Genomic DNA, 15286 nt, shown 5'->3' with positions numbered 1-15286 from the left:
CTAAAATTTGCATCTGTTCACATGGACATGCCAAATGGCTTCTGGAGAAAGGTTTTATGGTTAAATGAGACAAAGACTGAGCTATTTGTCCAAGAGCTATGTGTGGAAGAGTAAAGGCTGGGCTTTGAAACCTATGATTACGGTGCCAACTATCAAGCATGGTAGCAGTAGCGTCACACTGCCAGTGGCAATGATATAATTGGACAAAGAGGATGGCATGATGAAGGAGGAACACCTACAAAGTCTTCGAGTTCACCTCAAATCAATAGCTAGGGAGCTAAAACCTGGACGTGATTGGTGGAACGCAGACAGTGACAGAGCGCGAGTCCGTGAGTGCCTCCTGCGAGGACGAGCGCTCTGTGATGAATACTGAATACACAAATACGGGATCCCAAACACCTCAAAACTGGTTTTAAAATTGATAAAGCAGGCTAACATTAAGGTTCTGAAATGACTTTCTCAAAGCCCCGACCTCAACCCGATTAAAAATTTGTGGAAACCAAGGAATTTGAATGAACTCTACAAACTCTACCAAGAGGAGTGGTCAGATATTCAGTCAGAATTATACCAGAAGCATCTGGCTGAGGTATAAAGGACATTGAACCCAATAAGAGTATACATTTGACCCCATGTGGATTAGGGAAAATCCAAAATGATTTCAAATTATAATTTTTATGGCCATGATATAGTATATGTAAACTAATCCCAGCTGTATAATGATATATATCTTTTATTGAATATATATATATATTTACTTTTGCCCTGTATATGGTATTACATTCCTTTGATTTTAATTTCGTTTTTCAGTTCATTTCATGACAAATAAGAGCAGCTATGTACCTGGTGAGATTGTGTCCTCGAATAGACAAAATCCCGTAGCGAGGAAAAGAAATCACACGATACATGATGTGGTGGTCTTTCCGATGGGACTCTGGGATTTTTCCCAGGAGATTAGAGGCATCAAGCTTGGACCTGTCTATTGTCACCCTGCCTCCTTCAGCCACCACAGCACCTGAGTGATAAATACAGACATAAATGTAGTCACCCTTATATTATATTCTTCTCGCCACAGGATATTTATTAGTTTGAAACATAGATAGTACCTGCATTGTTTAGTAGTCTGGTCTTGTGCTGAGGGCTGTCGTGATGTTCATTGGCTTGGTAGGAGATCAAGATGGTGAAGGTGTGTGGAGGAAGAGAAGCAGGAGGCAAAGACGCCGTGAAAGAAAAAGTGTCTGTAGCTGACCATCCCACTGACTCTGGCTTGTTCTGATCATACAGGATAACGCCATCGTCCAACTAAGAGCCAAATAAATGAGGAGGGAAAAGAGAATTTCTTTCAGAAGTTAGTCCTCTTAGAAAAAGCAAACACTGACACATGGAGACACACACATCCCTACCATGCTCTGTGTAAAGGTGGAAACATTTCTTGTGGAGTTGTCCGGCATACGTCGGACCAGGCGGCCGAGTTTAGGAGGAGAGGTCACTGCAAAGACCACAGACTGGTTCCTCCTGATGTTGCCGTCAGCAATGTTAGTAACCACCTGAAGCTCCTTGTCTGAGATTGGTGTCACAGAGCCTTCAGGATAAACAAAAAAAGTAATGCTAAGGAGTGAATCTACCGAGTTTAATGTATTAGTAGCAGGTGACGCCATGTGTCAACAATGCCAGAGTGTTTGGCCTTAACGTGACCAACATCTGCTGTTTTGCTGTACATTTCACTCAGGAGTAGTCTACACCTAATATGGGCCAGATGTCATGTGTGTTGTGGCATGAGCCCACACAATGCTTGCAGTAACCCACGCCAAGCCCACCCCACACCTTTGTAGGGCATGTTTAGTCTACAGACATCCTGTCACTGAGTCAAAGTGCCAAATGCAGCCCAGGTTCAAATATATTTGTCATCTGAGATCGAACATAACATTGTAAAACAAATATATCAAACAAAAATGTCATACTCGAATGTCTAACTGTGGTCATTTGTTTCTTTGACTGTCCATTGATTGTCAGCGGAAAAGTTGTAGCTAAGTAGTTCATATTGTTCTTAAAATAGCAACATAACCAAAAAAGAGATCAGGAGGAAATGTTTTACTTCTTCTTGAGCCACAAATTCTCTTTTCCCCCCAATAGTGCCACATTAGATCAAGTTTTTGCAGTTTTAACTGATGTGCTAGAAGCACTGTAAACGACACAAGTTTAGCCTTTAACAGTAAATCTATATTCCCAGTTTCAACACCAATTTTCTCAACACGTTTTTTATAAACTGCTTTTTACTTGACTGCAAAATATTGTATTTTTTCTCATCAAAGCAAGTAAATAGTTGTGTGTGGTTATATATAAGGATAAATGCTGTACATATGAGTAGGTGTTACTGTACGCATGTGCTTTATAGGTTTTGGTGTGAACATAAGGCACTGTGGTTTAGAGTAGCGAGGCCACCCAGTGGCAATGCAGTGTATTACATCAGCGTGTCACTGTTGTGCCTTCAGAGCTGCATTGATTCTTTGTGACACAGATTCACCACAGTGCTAGAAACATTTCTTATTGATTTTTTTCTGAAAGTCCCGTTCCACCACATCTCAGAGGTGTTCTGCTGGATTGAGATGTGGTGACTGTGGAGTACAGAGGCCATTCTGAGGGTCTTTTTAACTTCAGGTCAAGATGTGACTTCAAAACCATCAGTCACTTTATTTATTTATCTAGTCATTTACTGATTTATTGAAGCTGGAAGAGCAGGTATACCTGGGTAGACTTCCATCGGGTGGTTTCTCTGCAGGGTGAGGATCAGAGAATGGGCAGTTGTGCTAAAGATCTGACGAGGAGCAAAGTTGAGGCCGTCATTCACTTGGAAATGAAAGCCACCCGACGGCGCGCCTGCAGACAGACAGAAACATGTGGTCTACTCCTCTGCTGAATCGAAGGTCTTTTTAGAAAACAGCAACACATGCTTACCATTGTGCACAAACACCAACTGCTTGCTTTCTATGTGACTTTGAGTGAAGTTCAGAATGTGTCTGGAGGGGGCGCTCTTCAAAGCCAAGTGGCCATTGCTGGGTGGTGTCACTATGAACTCCAGCCCCTCAGGTGGAGTGTCAGTGTCCTCCGCACTGAGATTGCCTGTGGTTATCTCTGTAACAGAACCCACCCACACCTGAAGAGCAGAAAGGAAACACGACAAGTCAGCTTGGCTCAGCATGACTGTAAAGAGATATAGATATATAGTTACATAGATACATTTTGTTTGTTTTAATATGTACTAATAAAAAAGCTGTTTCATGACTTTTTGATTTAAGTGTGTCTTTGAAATAATTTTAGCTGAAAATAACAATTGTGTTGACTCTTCTTATCAATGTGTGGGCATTTCCCACCTTCAGTCCGTGGTTGGTTGTAATCACCGGGGTCTCATCATTGACAGGTGTGATGTTGATGTGAACGGCGCACGGCAGGCTGTGTTTCCTGGTTTCCGTCTGGTTTGCCACAATGGTGAAGTTGTCTCTCAGGGTGTCACTGCCGTCGTGGATGTAGGAAATGTACTCCCGTTCCACCTAAAAACAGATGTTGTGTGGAAAATGGAACAAACAAATCCAATGAAATGATAGCTCACATCATAGTATGAAGCATTTTATCACAAAGATGAGCGCTACATTTAATTTAAGGAAAAATCTGCCAGGTATTGTTGTAGGGTGATTGTGCTCAAGGTCAGCAGGTCAACGGAAAGTGTATCTTTTGTATATTTCATGTTAGATTTTATTTGCAAAAGACATGACCTGATCAGGGATGTTTGACCTGAGTATTGGCCATGAAGATTATACAAGTTTTGTGAACAGGTAGAACATGGGTATAAGAAGAAAACATCTATTTTTTTCCACTTATCCAATACAACGTCATGGTTGGAATAGAGCCAATCAATGCGACCATAGGGCAAGAGACGGAGGATAACCACTCACACCTACAGCCAATGTAAAATCACCAGTTAACCCTACATGCATGTCTTCGGACTGTGAGAGAATATGAGAGGACTCAGACAAACATAAAGGTCTCACTGGCTAGTGGACAAACCCAGGATGTTCATGCTGTCAGGCAATGGTGCCAACCACTGCAGCACCATTTCACCCATGAGATGAACCCATTAAATGACCAACTGTTCCTGTGTCCTAGTTTGCTCCATTTGTGAGAAATTCTTTAAAAAAAGAGCCTATTTTTTTCAAAATTGTAACTAATGGTTGTGTTGATTGCCCTTCTAGTAAAAAAGGGTATTTTCCTGCTTTTTGATGCCTCTGAGATGAACACATGGAGTCTTTCAGTCTTTAAGAGCTACATGTGTAATCAAACTTGGTTTTTGAGTGCATTCGGTCAAACCTCAGTGTGTGTGAAAGCCGTGATAGGCATCCCTGGAATGCGGCTGTGCTCCAAATGTCCATGTCGTGGTGGAGTGATGACCTGATACAGGAAGTTCATCCCAGAGAAGTGATGGCTGGCGACTTTAATGATGTCAGAGGTCAGCGGCATAGAAGACCCCTCATCTAGGGTCAAGTCGGACACCTAAACAAAAAATGTGTAGAAGAAAGTAGTGACTGACTGCTTTCTGGTTTGGTAAGTTGACCTCCGTTTGACCTTTTTAGGATTCTACCTGCAGAGGAAGCAGGATTGGGATTATATCAATCTCCAGCCTGATAGGTCCAACCTTTGTCACCCCATTGGTTGCTTCCAACAGAACAGAATCATTGGTGCATCCTGTGGTCTGCTGTTGATAGATGACCAAGCCCTGGTTCAGGTCCTCCTGGGTGAATGTGGGTGTTGACTGCTTTTTGATACCCTGCATGGAGGGAGAGAGTGAACAGACCCCTTGACTGCAGCCTCATTGTGACCCATTAAATACTTTAATAATGTGCTGTGCAACTTTTGTGGGGCACTTTTGACAGTATAAGTATGGCAGACTGAAACAGGGGTGGCTGTAGCTCAGCAGGTAGAGCAGGTCACCTACTGATTAGAAGGTTGGTTCGATCCCTGGCTCCTCCAGTCTGCATGCCAAGTATCCTTGGGCAAGATACTAACCCCAAGTTGCTCTCCGATGCGTCCATCGGAGTGTGAATGTGTGTGAATGTTGTTAGAAAAAGCACTCAGTTTAGAGTCAGAGCATGGGAGAATGGGTGTGATTGGGTGAATGTGGCATGTTATATAGAGCGCTTTGAGTACTCCGGGAGAGTAGAAAAGCACTATATGAGAATCAGTCCATTTACCAAACACTAAGTGACAGGAAATGAGACAAGGGAATAGACAAGGGCATGTGACAATGGTGTGATCTATATCTGACAACCCTTTTCAATCAGTGTCCTCTTAATATAAGTGATTTGCGCCAAGGGTCACTGGAGGAATCAGTTATGAGTTTTTACTCTTGTATATTTTCAGTCTTAGCCTGAAAAGCCTTAGAAATGCATTTGTAACCCTTTCCAGGCTAACAGTTGTCAGTGACGTTGTTTCTCAGCTGTACTTGAGCTCCTTTAGATCGCGCCATGATGTTGCTTCTTGAGATCTCTTAGCCTACTTTACTTTGTCAGTTTCCATTTAAATGCCTCTTATAGAGGTACCTACTTTATAGTGCTGTCCTCCATTCATGCGTTGATGCTTGTTGTCAGTGGACAACCTCTGAATGATGCCAACTGTGGGAAGACTGTGCACAGTAAAAACTATATCTGAGGGCTGACTGTCTTCATGGACCACCTGGTTAAAAAAAGAAAAAGAAAATCACAAAAGTGATGCTGAATATGAAACTAAACATATTTTATAATCAGAGAATTTACCTGCATATGTGAGGATCTTGGTTTTGCTTACCTCTAAGTTGTCCCTGCTTATAGAGATATTATGTCCCTCTTCCACCACCACTGGCTGGTTGTTTCTGACTGTTGGTGGCCTCTGATGACTCTCCAGGTAAATCTTTACCGAAACTCCAATGTCTAGATGTACCTCCCTCTTCCCTCTTTCCACCTGCCTCTCTGTGCTCCTTTCTCTAGCTCTTGCTGTCACATTAAAGCTATCCGACAACTTGTGGCCGCCATCATGGCGATATACCAGGCGCCCTGCTATCAAGTCTCGCTGGGTGAATATTGAAATTGCATCTGCTTCTGTTATAATCCCACTCTCTCTGTCAATAAAGCAGATCACGCCATGTTTAGGTGGGATGAAGACCTCAAATGTCACTTCGTGTGGCTCTCTGATGTCAAGGTTGCTGAAGACACTGAGGTTAGCAGAGGTCAGGGTCGTGATCCCACCCTGCTGGACCATGATGCCTGTGTTGTTCTCCACCTGCAGGTAAGGATCCTGCGCCATCACCTGCACCCCACAGAAAAGGAGACCAATCATGCTAACATGAACTTCATTATTTTCACACTAAAGTGTCTTCTCAAATAAACGGTATGAATAGAAATTAAATAAATCACATCACATAGGAATTTATAGTGAGTGCCTAATCTGTATCTTTGCCAGAAATCTACTGCTTTGTTTACTCAGCTTTTTTATATTTGTGCCAATCATGGGCCTAATGGTTCAATCACAGTGAATCACATGACTCGGAAAAAATCAATAGTTGCCCGATGATTGCATTGCAAGTTTTCAGATTGCAAGTAACCAACTGGTTTCCCAGAGGAAGGCAAGGCTGCTGAGTGCCTTTGTAATTTTGCAGTTAAAAATTATTTCTGTTTAATGTAGATTTCTGTGCTTGTGAACAGAAACAGATTTGAAAATAGATTGTGTGTAATTGCCAAATTGAAACCAATCAATTATAAACTGCTGGCAGACTGACTCAGTTTTATTGATGTTTTGTCACTGTCACTGTTGAAGTCAGCAACTGACTGCTAGTCACCGCAGACTTGGTCCTCGTCTTCAACACAACAATTTAATGGCAACAAGATCACATTGCACATGCTCGTAATAACTTTGTGGCCAACCAGGTTTCCTCAGCGTGACTGCAACATTACCCTTCCTGTCATTGTTATTAAACCAAAAAAACAAAACAAAAAAGAGAATAATCACCTCCAACAGTGTTGAAACATAATGCTTCCCATCAGATACGAAAAGCACAAAACGCCCAAAACTCACTCCTTTGTGGACAAACAGCACCTTTTTCTGAGATGAGAAAAAGCAGGAGGTCATCATGACCAACAATAAAAAAAGCATTAGCAGGCTTTATAAAAAATATACAAACTATAAAAGAACCATTATTACTCTTACCTGTTCGAGGTCTCGCTGTGTGAACTCATACAACTTGTGGCTAGGATCACTGGCCAGCACCAACTCTCCCATGGGGATCCCCCTCCGTGTGTACACCAACCAGCTGTCCTCGAAATCTGAGTCATCATCACGATAACGAAGGTCACTCAGCGTCACCAATCTCTGGCCCTCCCGTGCCACGTGGAAAACTTTATCCACAACCCTGACGGGCCTCTGATCATTGACGAGCTGCACTGAGATATTAAAGGTGTGTTGTTCTCCATTTCCGTTCTCTTTCTTGTTCGCGTGTTTGTGAGCTTTGTAAACCACTATCTGAAATGTGAAAGAATCCTGCTTAGTTTCACTGTTGTCGTGAACGTACATGATCCTTTCCTCAGTTATATCCTGATTTGTGAATGCCATAATGTTGTCGTTAATTGAAGTTGAGTTGGAGAGGTTGATCCGCCTTATGTGCCCATGCCTGGGGCTCTCTATAATGTTGTAGAGGACCTCCCGGTTATTCGCTGTGTGAGTGAACAGAATATCTCTGGTGATTACTTTACTCCCTCCTTCCATGGCTGAGAGACCTTTGCTTATCACAGTGACGGTGGTTGACTCGGCTTTGATGTTGATTCTGAAGTCGTAAGTTGTTGAGTTGGAGTGAGCTGAAAACACCTGAAAGCTGAACGTGTCTCTCGTGTCGTCATGTTGCCGGTTGATTAGCTCGTACCTTACCAAACCATCACTGATGTTCCTCTGGCTGAAGGTTGAGTTCCTTTGTAGGGCCTTGTTGTTGAGGAGAAGCTGACCTTTCTTGGGTACCGTTACCATCCTGAAATGGAGGTCACTCTCACTGAGCTTAACACCCTTAGAAATCACATGGAGGTCCTCGGGAGTGAGAGCAGCAGCCTGAACGCCATTGAGCTCCATCTTACTCCGTGTGATCTTGAAGTGAATCCATCGTACCGCGATGGGGAAAACAGCCTCTTGTTTAGCCAGGGAACCGATGCTGACTTTAAATTTAAAGTGGTCTGTGATGTTATTCTGCATCTGTAAGCCACGGTAGGTGCTGAGGTATCGAATCCGTTCTTTTTCCAGAAGTTTCTGGGAGAAAGAGGTCACTGGCTTCCATTCGCCGCTTGAGTGCAACCTCTGGAGCTCGCCATATTGTGGGAACTCTGTAACATTATACCAGATTTCTACTGTGGGGTCAGCCACATTAACTTGTACCGCAAGGTGATTGGTGGTGATGACTGAAGCTTCGCCTTGGTTCACCTCCAGTCCGGTGTTGTTCACCAGTTTATCTTCGAGTGGCACGGTTATTATCCTCAAAACTACTGTGTTGCTTACCTGACAAAGGGAGAGGGAAGAGGCAAAATACCATCTGAGAGGATAAGACATAAGATGAGAAAAAAAGACGAGCTGCTATTTTACTCACCTTCTGCCCGTCACTAACCCTAAGAGCCAGCCTGGAAGTTGAGACCCCTGTGTGGATAAAGCTGATCTTACCCTCCTCTAGATTGTTTAGGGAGAACAAGTTGATGGGCCTGGAAGATAAGAAGGTGAAAACCTTGGAGGTCAAAACAAACAACAAAAAATGTTTTAGTTAAAAGTTGTAGTAAGATGAAAACTAGGGGAAAAATTAGAATAATACTGCTTACTAACTCAAATGACTTCGTCCAAGACAAGTGGATGAAACAATTTGTTTTTGTCACTTGGTGCAATGTCTGTGAAAAATTCCTACCAACAAACACTTTACCAGATGAGGGGCTTGGCCCAGCTTTGAAGAAATACTCTCCACATCTAGGCTCAGGAAGTTTTGGAAGGACTCTTTAACACAAAATCCCATCATCAGAAATACAAAATTTGGGAGACATGTTCTCAATAATCAGCACTGATATAATTTTAGTTTCGCCAGTTTGGTCAAATTTGTCAAGACACACGAGAGAGTGCAAATGCAAGATGTGACTGAAGGGCAGGCTTTCAGCCTTAATGCAAGGGGTAACACAAAAGTATTACATTAACTGTTTAGGAATGACTTAAATGTTTATGTAATGCTGCAAAATATACTGATGTATAAAGTGACCACACTAATTATACACAAACAGCCACTTCCACAAAAGAGCTCAGTATCTGGATCTAAAAAGATTTGCAATGCCCTATTAAAACTGTATAAGCCGTAACACCAACCTGCCAGGATAATCCTGATGCTCAAGGTATCCAGCCTCAGTGTTGAGGTTTCCCAGGGAGCTGAAAACAAGCTCCTCAGGACTGCTGTCAGGGTCTAGCACTCTCAGCACATCTGTAGTCAGCTGGGGGAATTGTGAATGTATTAATTTTGATCTTCGTACGTATAATTACTCAGACATTTTGCTGTACCTACCTGTCGTCTGGACTTCTCGAGTAGAGTAAAATAGTTTCCCTCTGGCAGGCTGAGCACAGGGGCATCGTTCACAGGACTGATGCTAATTTCGAACTGGTGCAGACGGTTGCCCTTGAGAAACACAGGAAGCTCCTTCTTATTGCTGGAGAAGACTGAAAATGTGAAGAAGTCACTCTGGTCCTCTGAGCCGCTGTGAACGTACATCACCCTGCCCTGCCAGAGGTCCAGCATACTGAACGTCCGGTCCTTCTCCTCAATTCCTATCGTGATGGTCCTCTCCTGGCCCTCGTCCAAAATCCTGTCGGGGTCTGGACTCAGGTCCAACCGGAGCTGGCCATGAACAGGCTGTTCCTCAACGCTGAACATAAACTGGGATGGATGAATGCCCAGTTTACGGAAGTCCAAATTCACCTGGCAAAGAGTCCAAAGAGAATTATATATCGATGCTGCTTATTTTTATTTTCACGATTACTTAAAAAACACTAAACTCAAAAGACAGATCAGCACTACCTTTATGTGTTTTGGTTCAAGAGGTGCCCGGCCTCCCTCAGATACTTCTAGTTTCCTCAGCATCAGGAAGTTAGGACTCCTCTTCGCGTCAGTCTGTGCAGTTGTGATATCAACCCCAGGAAGATCTGTTGGGCTGGTGAGACTTGCTCTCTGTGGAGCCTGCCCTGTCCTACAGCCCACAGTGACATCCTTGGTGACTGTGGTATGAGGTAGGCCTGTTTTTTGAGTGTTCACCCTGATTTCACGGAGGCAGCCTTTAAAGGAGCCTCCTCCTTCTCCTCCAGATGGAACAGAAATCAATCCAGCTCGCCTTGCTTGTCCCCGAGCTGCTTCATCCAGCCCTCCTACAAAGAGAGGCCCTGTGAGCTGGATGACCTGAATCTCTGGGCTCAGACTGGCCTTCACCAGCTCTTTGCCTACCTTCAGCTGAACACTGTGAGGCAGCAAGTGAAGCTGGATGGTGTACCAGGTGTGGTTGCTGTTTACATTTGTTAAAGAATGCAGCTCAGTTTTACTCCCCTCTCCACCTCCTACCGAAGCCACCAGATGACCGCGTACGATCTCAATGGCAACAAACCCACCCTGATTGTCAGAGCTATAAAGGACAATGCCGTCTTCTTCTTCTTTTGCAGCGGGATGTAGTTCACATTCAAACACTCCCTCTTGAAGCACATCCCACGGTGGGAGTGACATGAACGCTTCTGAGCTGAAAAAACTGACAGGATCTTCTTCTGTTGCAGAAAACTGTGGACTACAGCCCAGAGATACCTCATGGACGGTCTTGTACCCAGAATGTGGCCTGAGACTGGACAGTAAGTCATGTTGATTGAAGACGACTTCATCCATGCAACCTCTAAACCCAGAGGAGATGTTGTGAAGATAGAGATGTTTTAATCCAGCTGTCCCGCCAACAAGGAGTCCATCCTCCACACCGAGCTCCAGATCTGGTCCCTGTATTTGTAGGCCGGTGTGGGAGTTCTGGTCCACAGTCATAGTGATATTATGGCGGGTGTGGGTGAGATCCACAGTGTGCCATGCCAGATCATTGAGATGGATGCCCTTTTCTGAGCGCAACGAATGCTCACCTGAGCCCAGATCAAGACGCACCTGAGGATTAAGGGGGAAGGCGAAAAAGGAAAAAGTTCATAAACTCAAAAAAGTTGCAAGGAAAGCCAAAATATCCCACATCACATGTTTAATATGTGTGTACATAAAAAACAAAATGAAGAAAATGAAGGCTTTTCCACAAATAGAAATGCAACTGAGATCTCTCTAACAGCACCAGTGACTTGTACTTGGTATTTTTATTAAGCTATTGTGGTTTTCTGTCTTAACCTCACTCGTGTATGAACTTGTCTGGAATTAAAGCAGTGCCGGGGGGGTTACTTTTTTCCCCACTCGCTGAGCAATTTGACACCAAGATTTCTGGGTTTAATCTTCTGTCTGGTCTTCTTCTGGATAGTAAATTCCAGCATATTTAGCGAGCTAAAATGGCCCAAGGGACAATTTTTACCCTTTTTTTCCTTTTTTTACGTCAGCCCCTGGACAGTTTTCACTAATCCGTAGCCATTTTATTGAAATGGATATAGCCTTTATCTTATCTTGTCTCACAGTGATACACTTTGTCTCACATTTTTTGTGTCTTTGAGATAAAGAAGATTAGTTTCTTCTGTGTTATAACCTCCTACCTGCAGGTACCCAGAGATCAGCTCCAGAAGCATGAAGTCTGTGTGTCCTGCTGCCAAAAACAGCAGCCCTGACTGACTGGAGGTTCGAAATCGAACATTGATTAACGTCTGTATGGACGTCTCAACTGTCCGCAGGTAGATGTAGCCATCTCCGTAGAATGAAACTGCAGCAGTGCAACAACAACAACAAAAAAGACAAATATAAATTGAAGCCTGAGCGGTCACGAAATCACTAAAACATCGTGTAGTTAATCAAAGATGCTCTGACAGCCATGTTTCAGGATTAAGCTTAATTTAATTTGCTACCATACAGGAAGCCCTCATAGCGATCTGGTGGTGATTATAGACCTTCTACCAGGAAAAAACTCTTCCATTAACCTGCATTGACTGATCTGTCACTATGTGCACTCTGTACCTGCTATCTGAAGTCAATTAATGACAACTAATGCATTCTGTAGGGGTTCATTAGACGTCATTAGACCCCACCATTGACCCAGATGACGCAAATTGGTCTTTTAGTTCAAAATACATACCATTAACTTCAATGGGAAACTATGGGGAAAATATACATTAGAAGGAGTTTCAATCAAGGCAATAATGTGCACTATATTGCATGACAGATGTCAAAAAGACAAAGTGAGGCATGACTGTGGCTTAGTAAATCTGTACTTATACAGCAGAGCACATACTAGGAACGTTCACATTTTAGCATGATAGCATGATTACATTTGCACTAAACACAGTAAAGCATAGTGTTAAAGCAGAATTTCATCTTCTTAAAAGGCATCAAAGTATTTTCTAATGATAAAGACCATCTCTGTGGCCATTCATACTACACCAAAGTTATTATAGATAAATTAAATGACAGTAAAAGGAAAAAAAAAGATTTTCCAAAGAAATTCCTGTTTTTTTAATTTTTTTAATTTTTGTTTTTTGAGGTTTTTATTTACTTATTTTTTAATAATTTCTAAATAGTTATTTCTGTGAATGACAAAAACTGCTTTATAATTACAGGACAGTCCATGCAATACGCTATTTTGTAATTTTACCCACAATTTTAAACATTTGTTTCTTACAGTTTAAACCCAAACAGTTGTGGTGGCAGATCTCTTTTATATAGATCATATATAAAGTATTTGATATTCATCTTGAGCCATGAATTAGTGCTGACAAAAATTCAAGAAGCATTTCCATTACTTCTGTTTTTATTCACCTTTAGTCCAATGATCTTTATAATTAAATACAGATGATGCTTGCCCGTCTCTGGCTTTATAAGTATGTAATTACAACATACTTTTATCTATCAATGAGGCCAGCATATCTACCACTAAATATAAATGAGCACCAAAAAAGTACGAGTGTTTTTAGCATCATCGATTTGATCTACAAAGCAGCGACACGCTCTCTGACTGTCCATTTGTGCAAAGTGTGACATTCAATGGATAGAGGTCAGAGCCATGTGTCTGGATGCATGCAGCTGCAGTTTGGTGACACTAAAAATGATTCAGGGACAATTTATATGACAAAAAAGGGTGGCAAAAAAATCAATGCGTTTTAAAGGTAAATTAAAGTTTGTTTGTTTCCACATCGCACAGGAAAAATATTAACAATCCAGGCCTGTATAATCTTAACTATTTCATAGTTAAGATTAATAAATCCATTAGACTACCTGTCATAACAACAAATCTATCAAAACTTTGTTTAAACTTATAACTTGTGTTTATTAAGCAAATAACAAACTAATTTCACTTTTTATAGGCAAATTTGAGCTGACACACTGGAATTCTTAGAAAAGTCAAAAATTGATCAAGGACAACATTCAACCACTAAAATGAATTTGTTTCTGTTACAGCAATACAAGTAAAAACTGTAATTTGGTATCCTAATTTGAAAAAATAATAAGAATGCTCTTCACTATTTCTTTCAGCTTTTTTGTAAAATGTTTGAAAAAAACAATAATTATATTTTACTGGTGGATTAACAGTTACAGACACATTCAAAAGTGATTTTGGTGAGTGCTAATGCTAATGTTAATTTAGGCATAAAACTTACTCTGGGTGGTGGTCTATTAACTTTGTTAAGACGTGTATTTGGTCTCTAAACATATTTTTTTGCTTTTGGTTACACATCTGACATTTAGGTGTTTAGCGCATGCTTGCTGTAGATAACTTTAACACAGAATTTATTTTTTCATGTATATTTTGTAAATGTAGGGAAATTTCAATGTTGGTACAAAATGTTAGAATGAGAAAAAGTATTTACATTTATGTGTCTGCACTGTAACATATGTCCCAATGGCTTGACATTTTTTTCTGAAAATCCCTTCTTATCTCTGAGTGGGAAAACTTTGCTATGAAAGCTTTTATTGACTTTATGTGCTGCAGTGTGAAGTACTCAGTCAGCAGACTGGCCCAGCATGCCGCTCTGCATAAAGCCTATAAGCCCGCTGTCAGTATAACCCACGTCTGTCCATGCATCTCTAATCTGCCTCTATGATAGCAGTGAACATTGGATTATTAATAATCTTCCTACACTCGCAGACATCTCCAATGTGAATGCAAGTCACTTATGTGCTCTGACAAACAGGTGTGGTACAGAGACATGTGTAACTGCCCGAGGCAAAGCTGGTGACCATTAGAAAGTTTTGCACGCTTACAAAAACTTTCCAAATGTTGTTAAGTGTTTATATTTAAGTGGCAGATACCTGTAGTGGAGAAAATGACATATTGTTTTCTTGGACAAAGAAATGTATTGCAGAGAAGAGCTTAAGAGTTAAGATCAAAGCTGTATTTGCGAGGATTACCACCACCAAAAATGTAAAATTCCTGGCATCAGCTCAACTAACCATGTTGCAGCATAAAACATAAGGGCAAGCATTTTCCCCCAAATATAATCCATCATAATGCCATATGTCACCAGTCTGCAATGTTAGACAGGATTAGATAATAAGCAACCAACTGCCAGATCCATTTAAAATAAATCAAAGGTTGTAAAAAAAAATATATAAAAAAAAATAAACAGGCCTAAATAACACCAGCAAAACCTTCTTTTGTCTCTATAATGATGGAAATCATTTCAGCGCAGCAGTAATGTATAAAATACACGCCAAGAACCCTTAAGAATTATTATTCACATGCATCTAAAGATAAAAACTTTTCTCACGTTGCTATAATGCATCACGTTGCTATAATGTATTGAAACAAATGCCAGGTTTAACTTTTACATCTAGGTTAAGACAAGGAGTAATTTTTTTTCCTCTGCAGGAACCTACCTCCATAAACGTGTCCGGTGGAGATCAGCAGCAGCAGAAAAACATCAGCCAAAACACTCCCCATGGTTATGTAGGCTCCTAAAATCTATTTTGCATCTTGGTTAAGCGAAACATCTGGATGCATGACTATGCAGCCGATTATCTTTACTGCCCATGTCACTCCAACACTGACAACGTCAGGACAATCTCTTCATGCTCTGCTGCTGGCCTTGGATTACAGACTTGGCT

At 41.5% G+C, this 15286-nt stretch overlaps 1 protein-coding gene across 1 annotated transcript in view; it reads right to left on the bottom strand.

Moving 5' to 3' along the window:
• The window catches only part of LOC146514512 (chondroitin sulfate proteoglycan 4-like), a 19180-nt gene extending 3894 nt beyond the window's left edge, over window positions 1–15286 (bottom strand). Inside the window, exons 1-18 of the mRNA XM_085168658.1 lie at window positions 15059–15286; window positions 11788–11951; window positions 10100–11206; window positions 9590–10000; window positions 9397–9518; window positions 8645–8753; window positions 7228–8556; window positions 7030–7122; window positions 5833–6330; window positions 5593–5721; window positions 4631–4816; window positions 4360–4542; window positions 3369–3545; window positions 2953–3151; window positions 2743–2874; window positions 1401–1579; window positions 1104–1299; window positions 841–1012 (exon numbers count right to left, since the gene is read on the bottom strand). Of these exons, the coding sequence (XP_085024784.1) occupies window positions 841–1012; window positions 1104–1299; window positions 1401–1579; window positions 2743–2874; window positions 2953–3151; window positions 3369–3545; window positions 4360–4542; window positions 4631–4816; window positions 5593–5721; window positions 5833–6330; window positions 7030–7122; window positions 7228–8556; window positions 8645–8753; window positions 9397–9518; window positions 9590–10000; window positions 10100–11206; window positions 11788–11951; window positions 15059–15122 (5450 nt within the window). The 5' untranslated portion in view covers window positions 15123–15286. The remainder of the gene's footprint in view (window positions 1–840; window positions 1013–1103; window positions 1300–1400; window positions 1580–2742; window positions 2875–2952; window positions 3152–3368; window positions 3546–4359; window positions 4543–4630; window positions 4817–5592; window positions 5722–5832; window positions 6331–7029; window positions 7123–7227; window positions 8557–8644; window positions 8754–9396; window positions 9519–9589; window positions 10001–10099; window positions 11207–11787; window positions 11952–15058) is intronic.

This window comes from Neolamprologus multifasciatus, chromosome 7 (assembly GCF_963576455.1).
Source record: "Neolamprologus multifasciatus chromosome 7, fNeoMul1.2, whole genome shotgun sequence".
Lineage (NCBI taxonomy): Eukaryota > Metazoa > Chordata > Actinopteri > Cichliformes > Cichlidae > Neolamprologus > Neolamprologus multifasciatus.
Note: the sequence above shows the minus strand (reverse complement) of the source record. Positions and strands in the feature narration are given on the sequence as shown.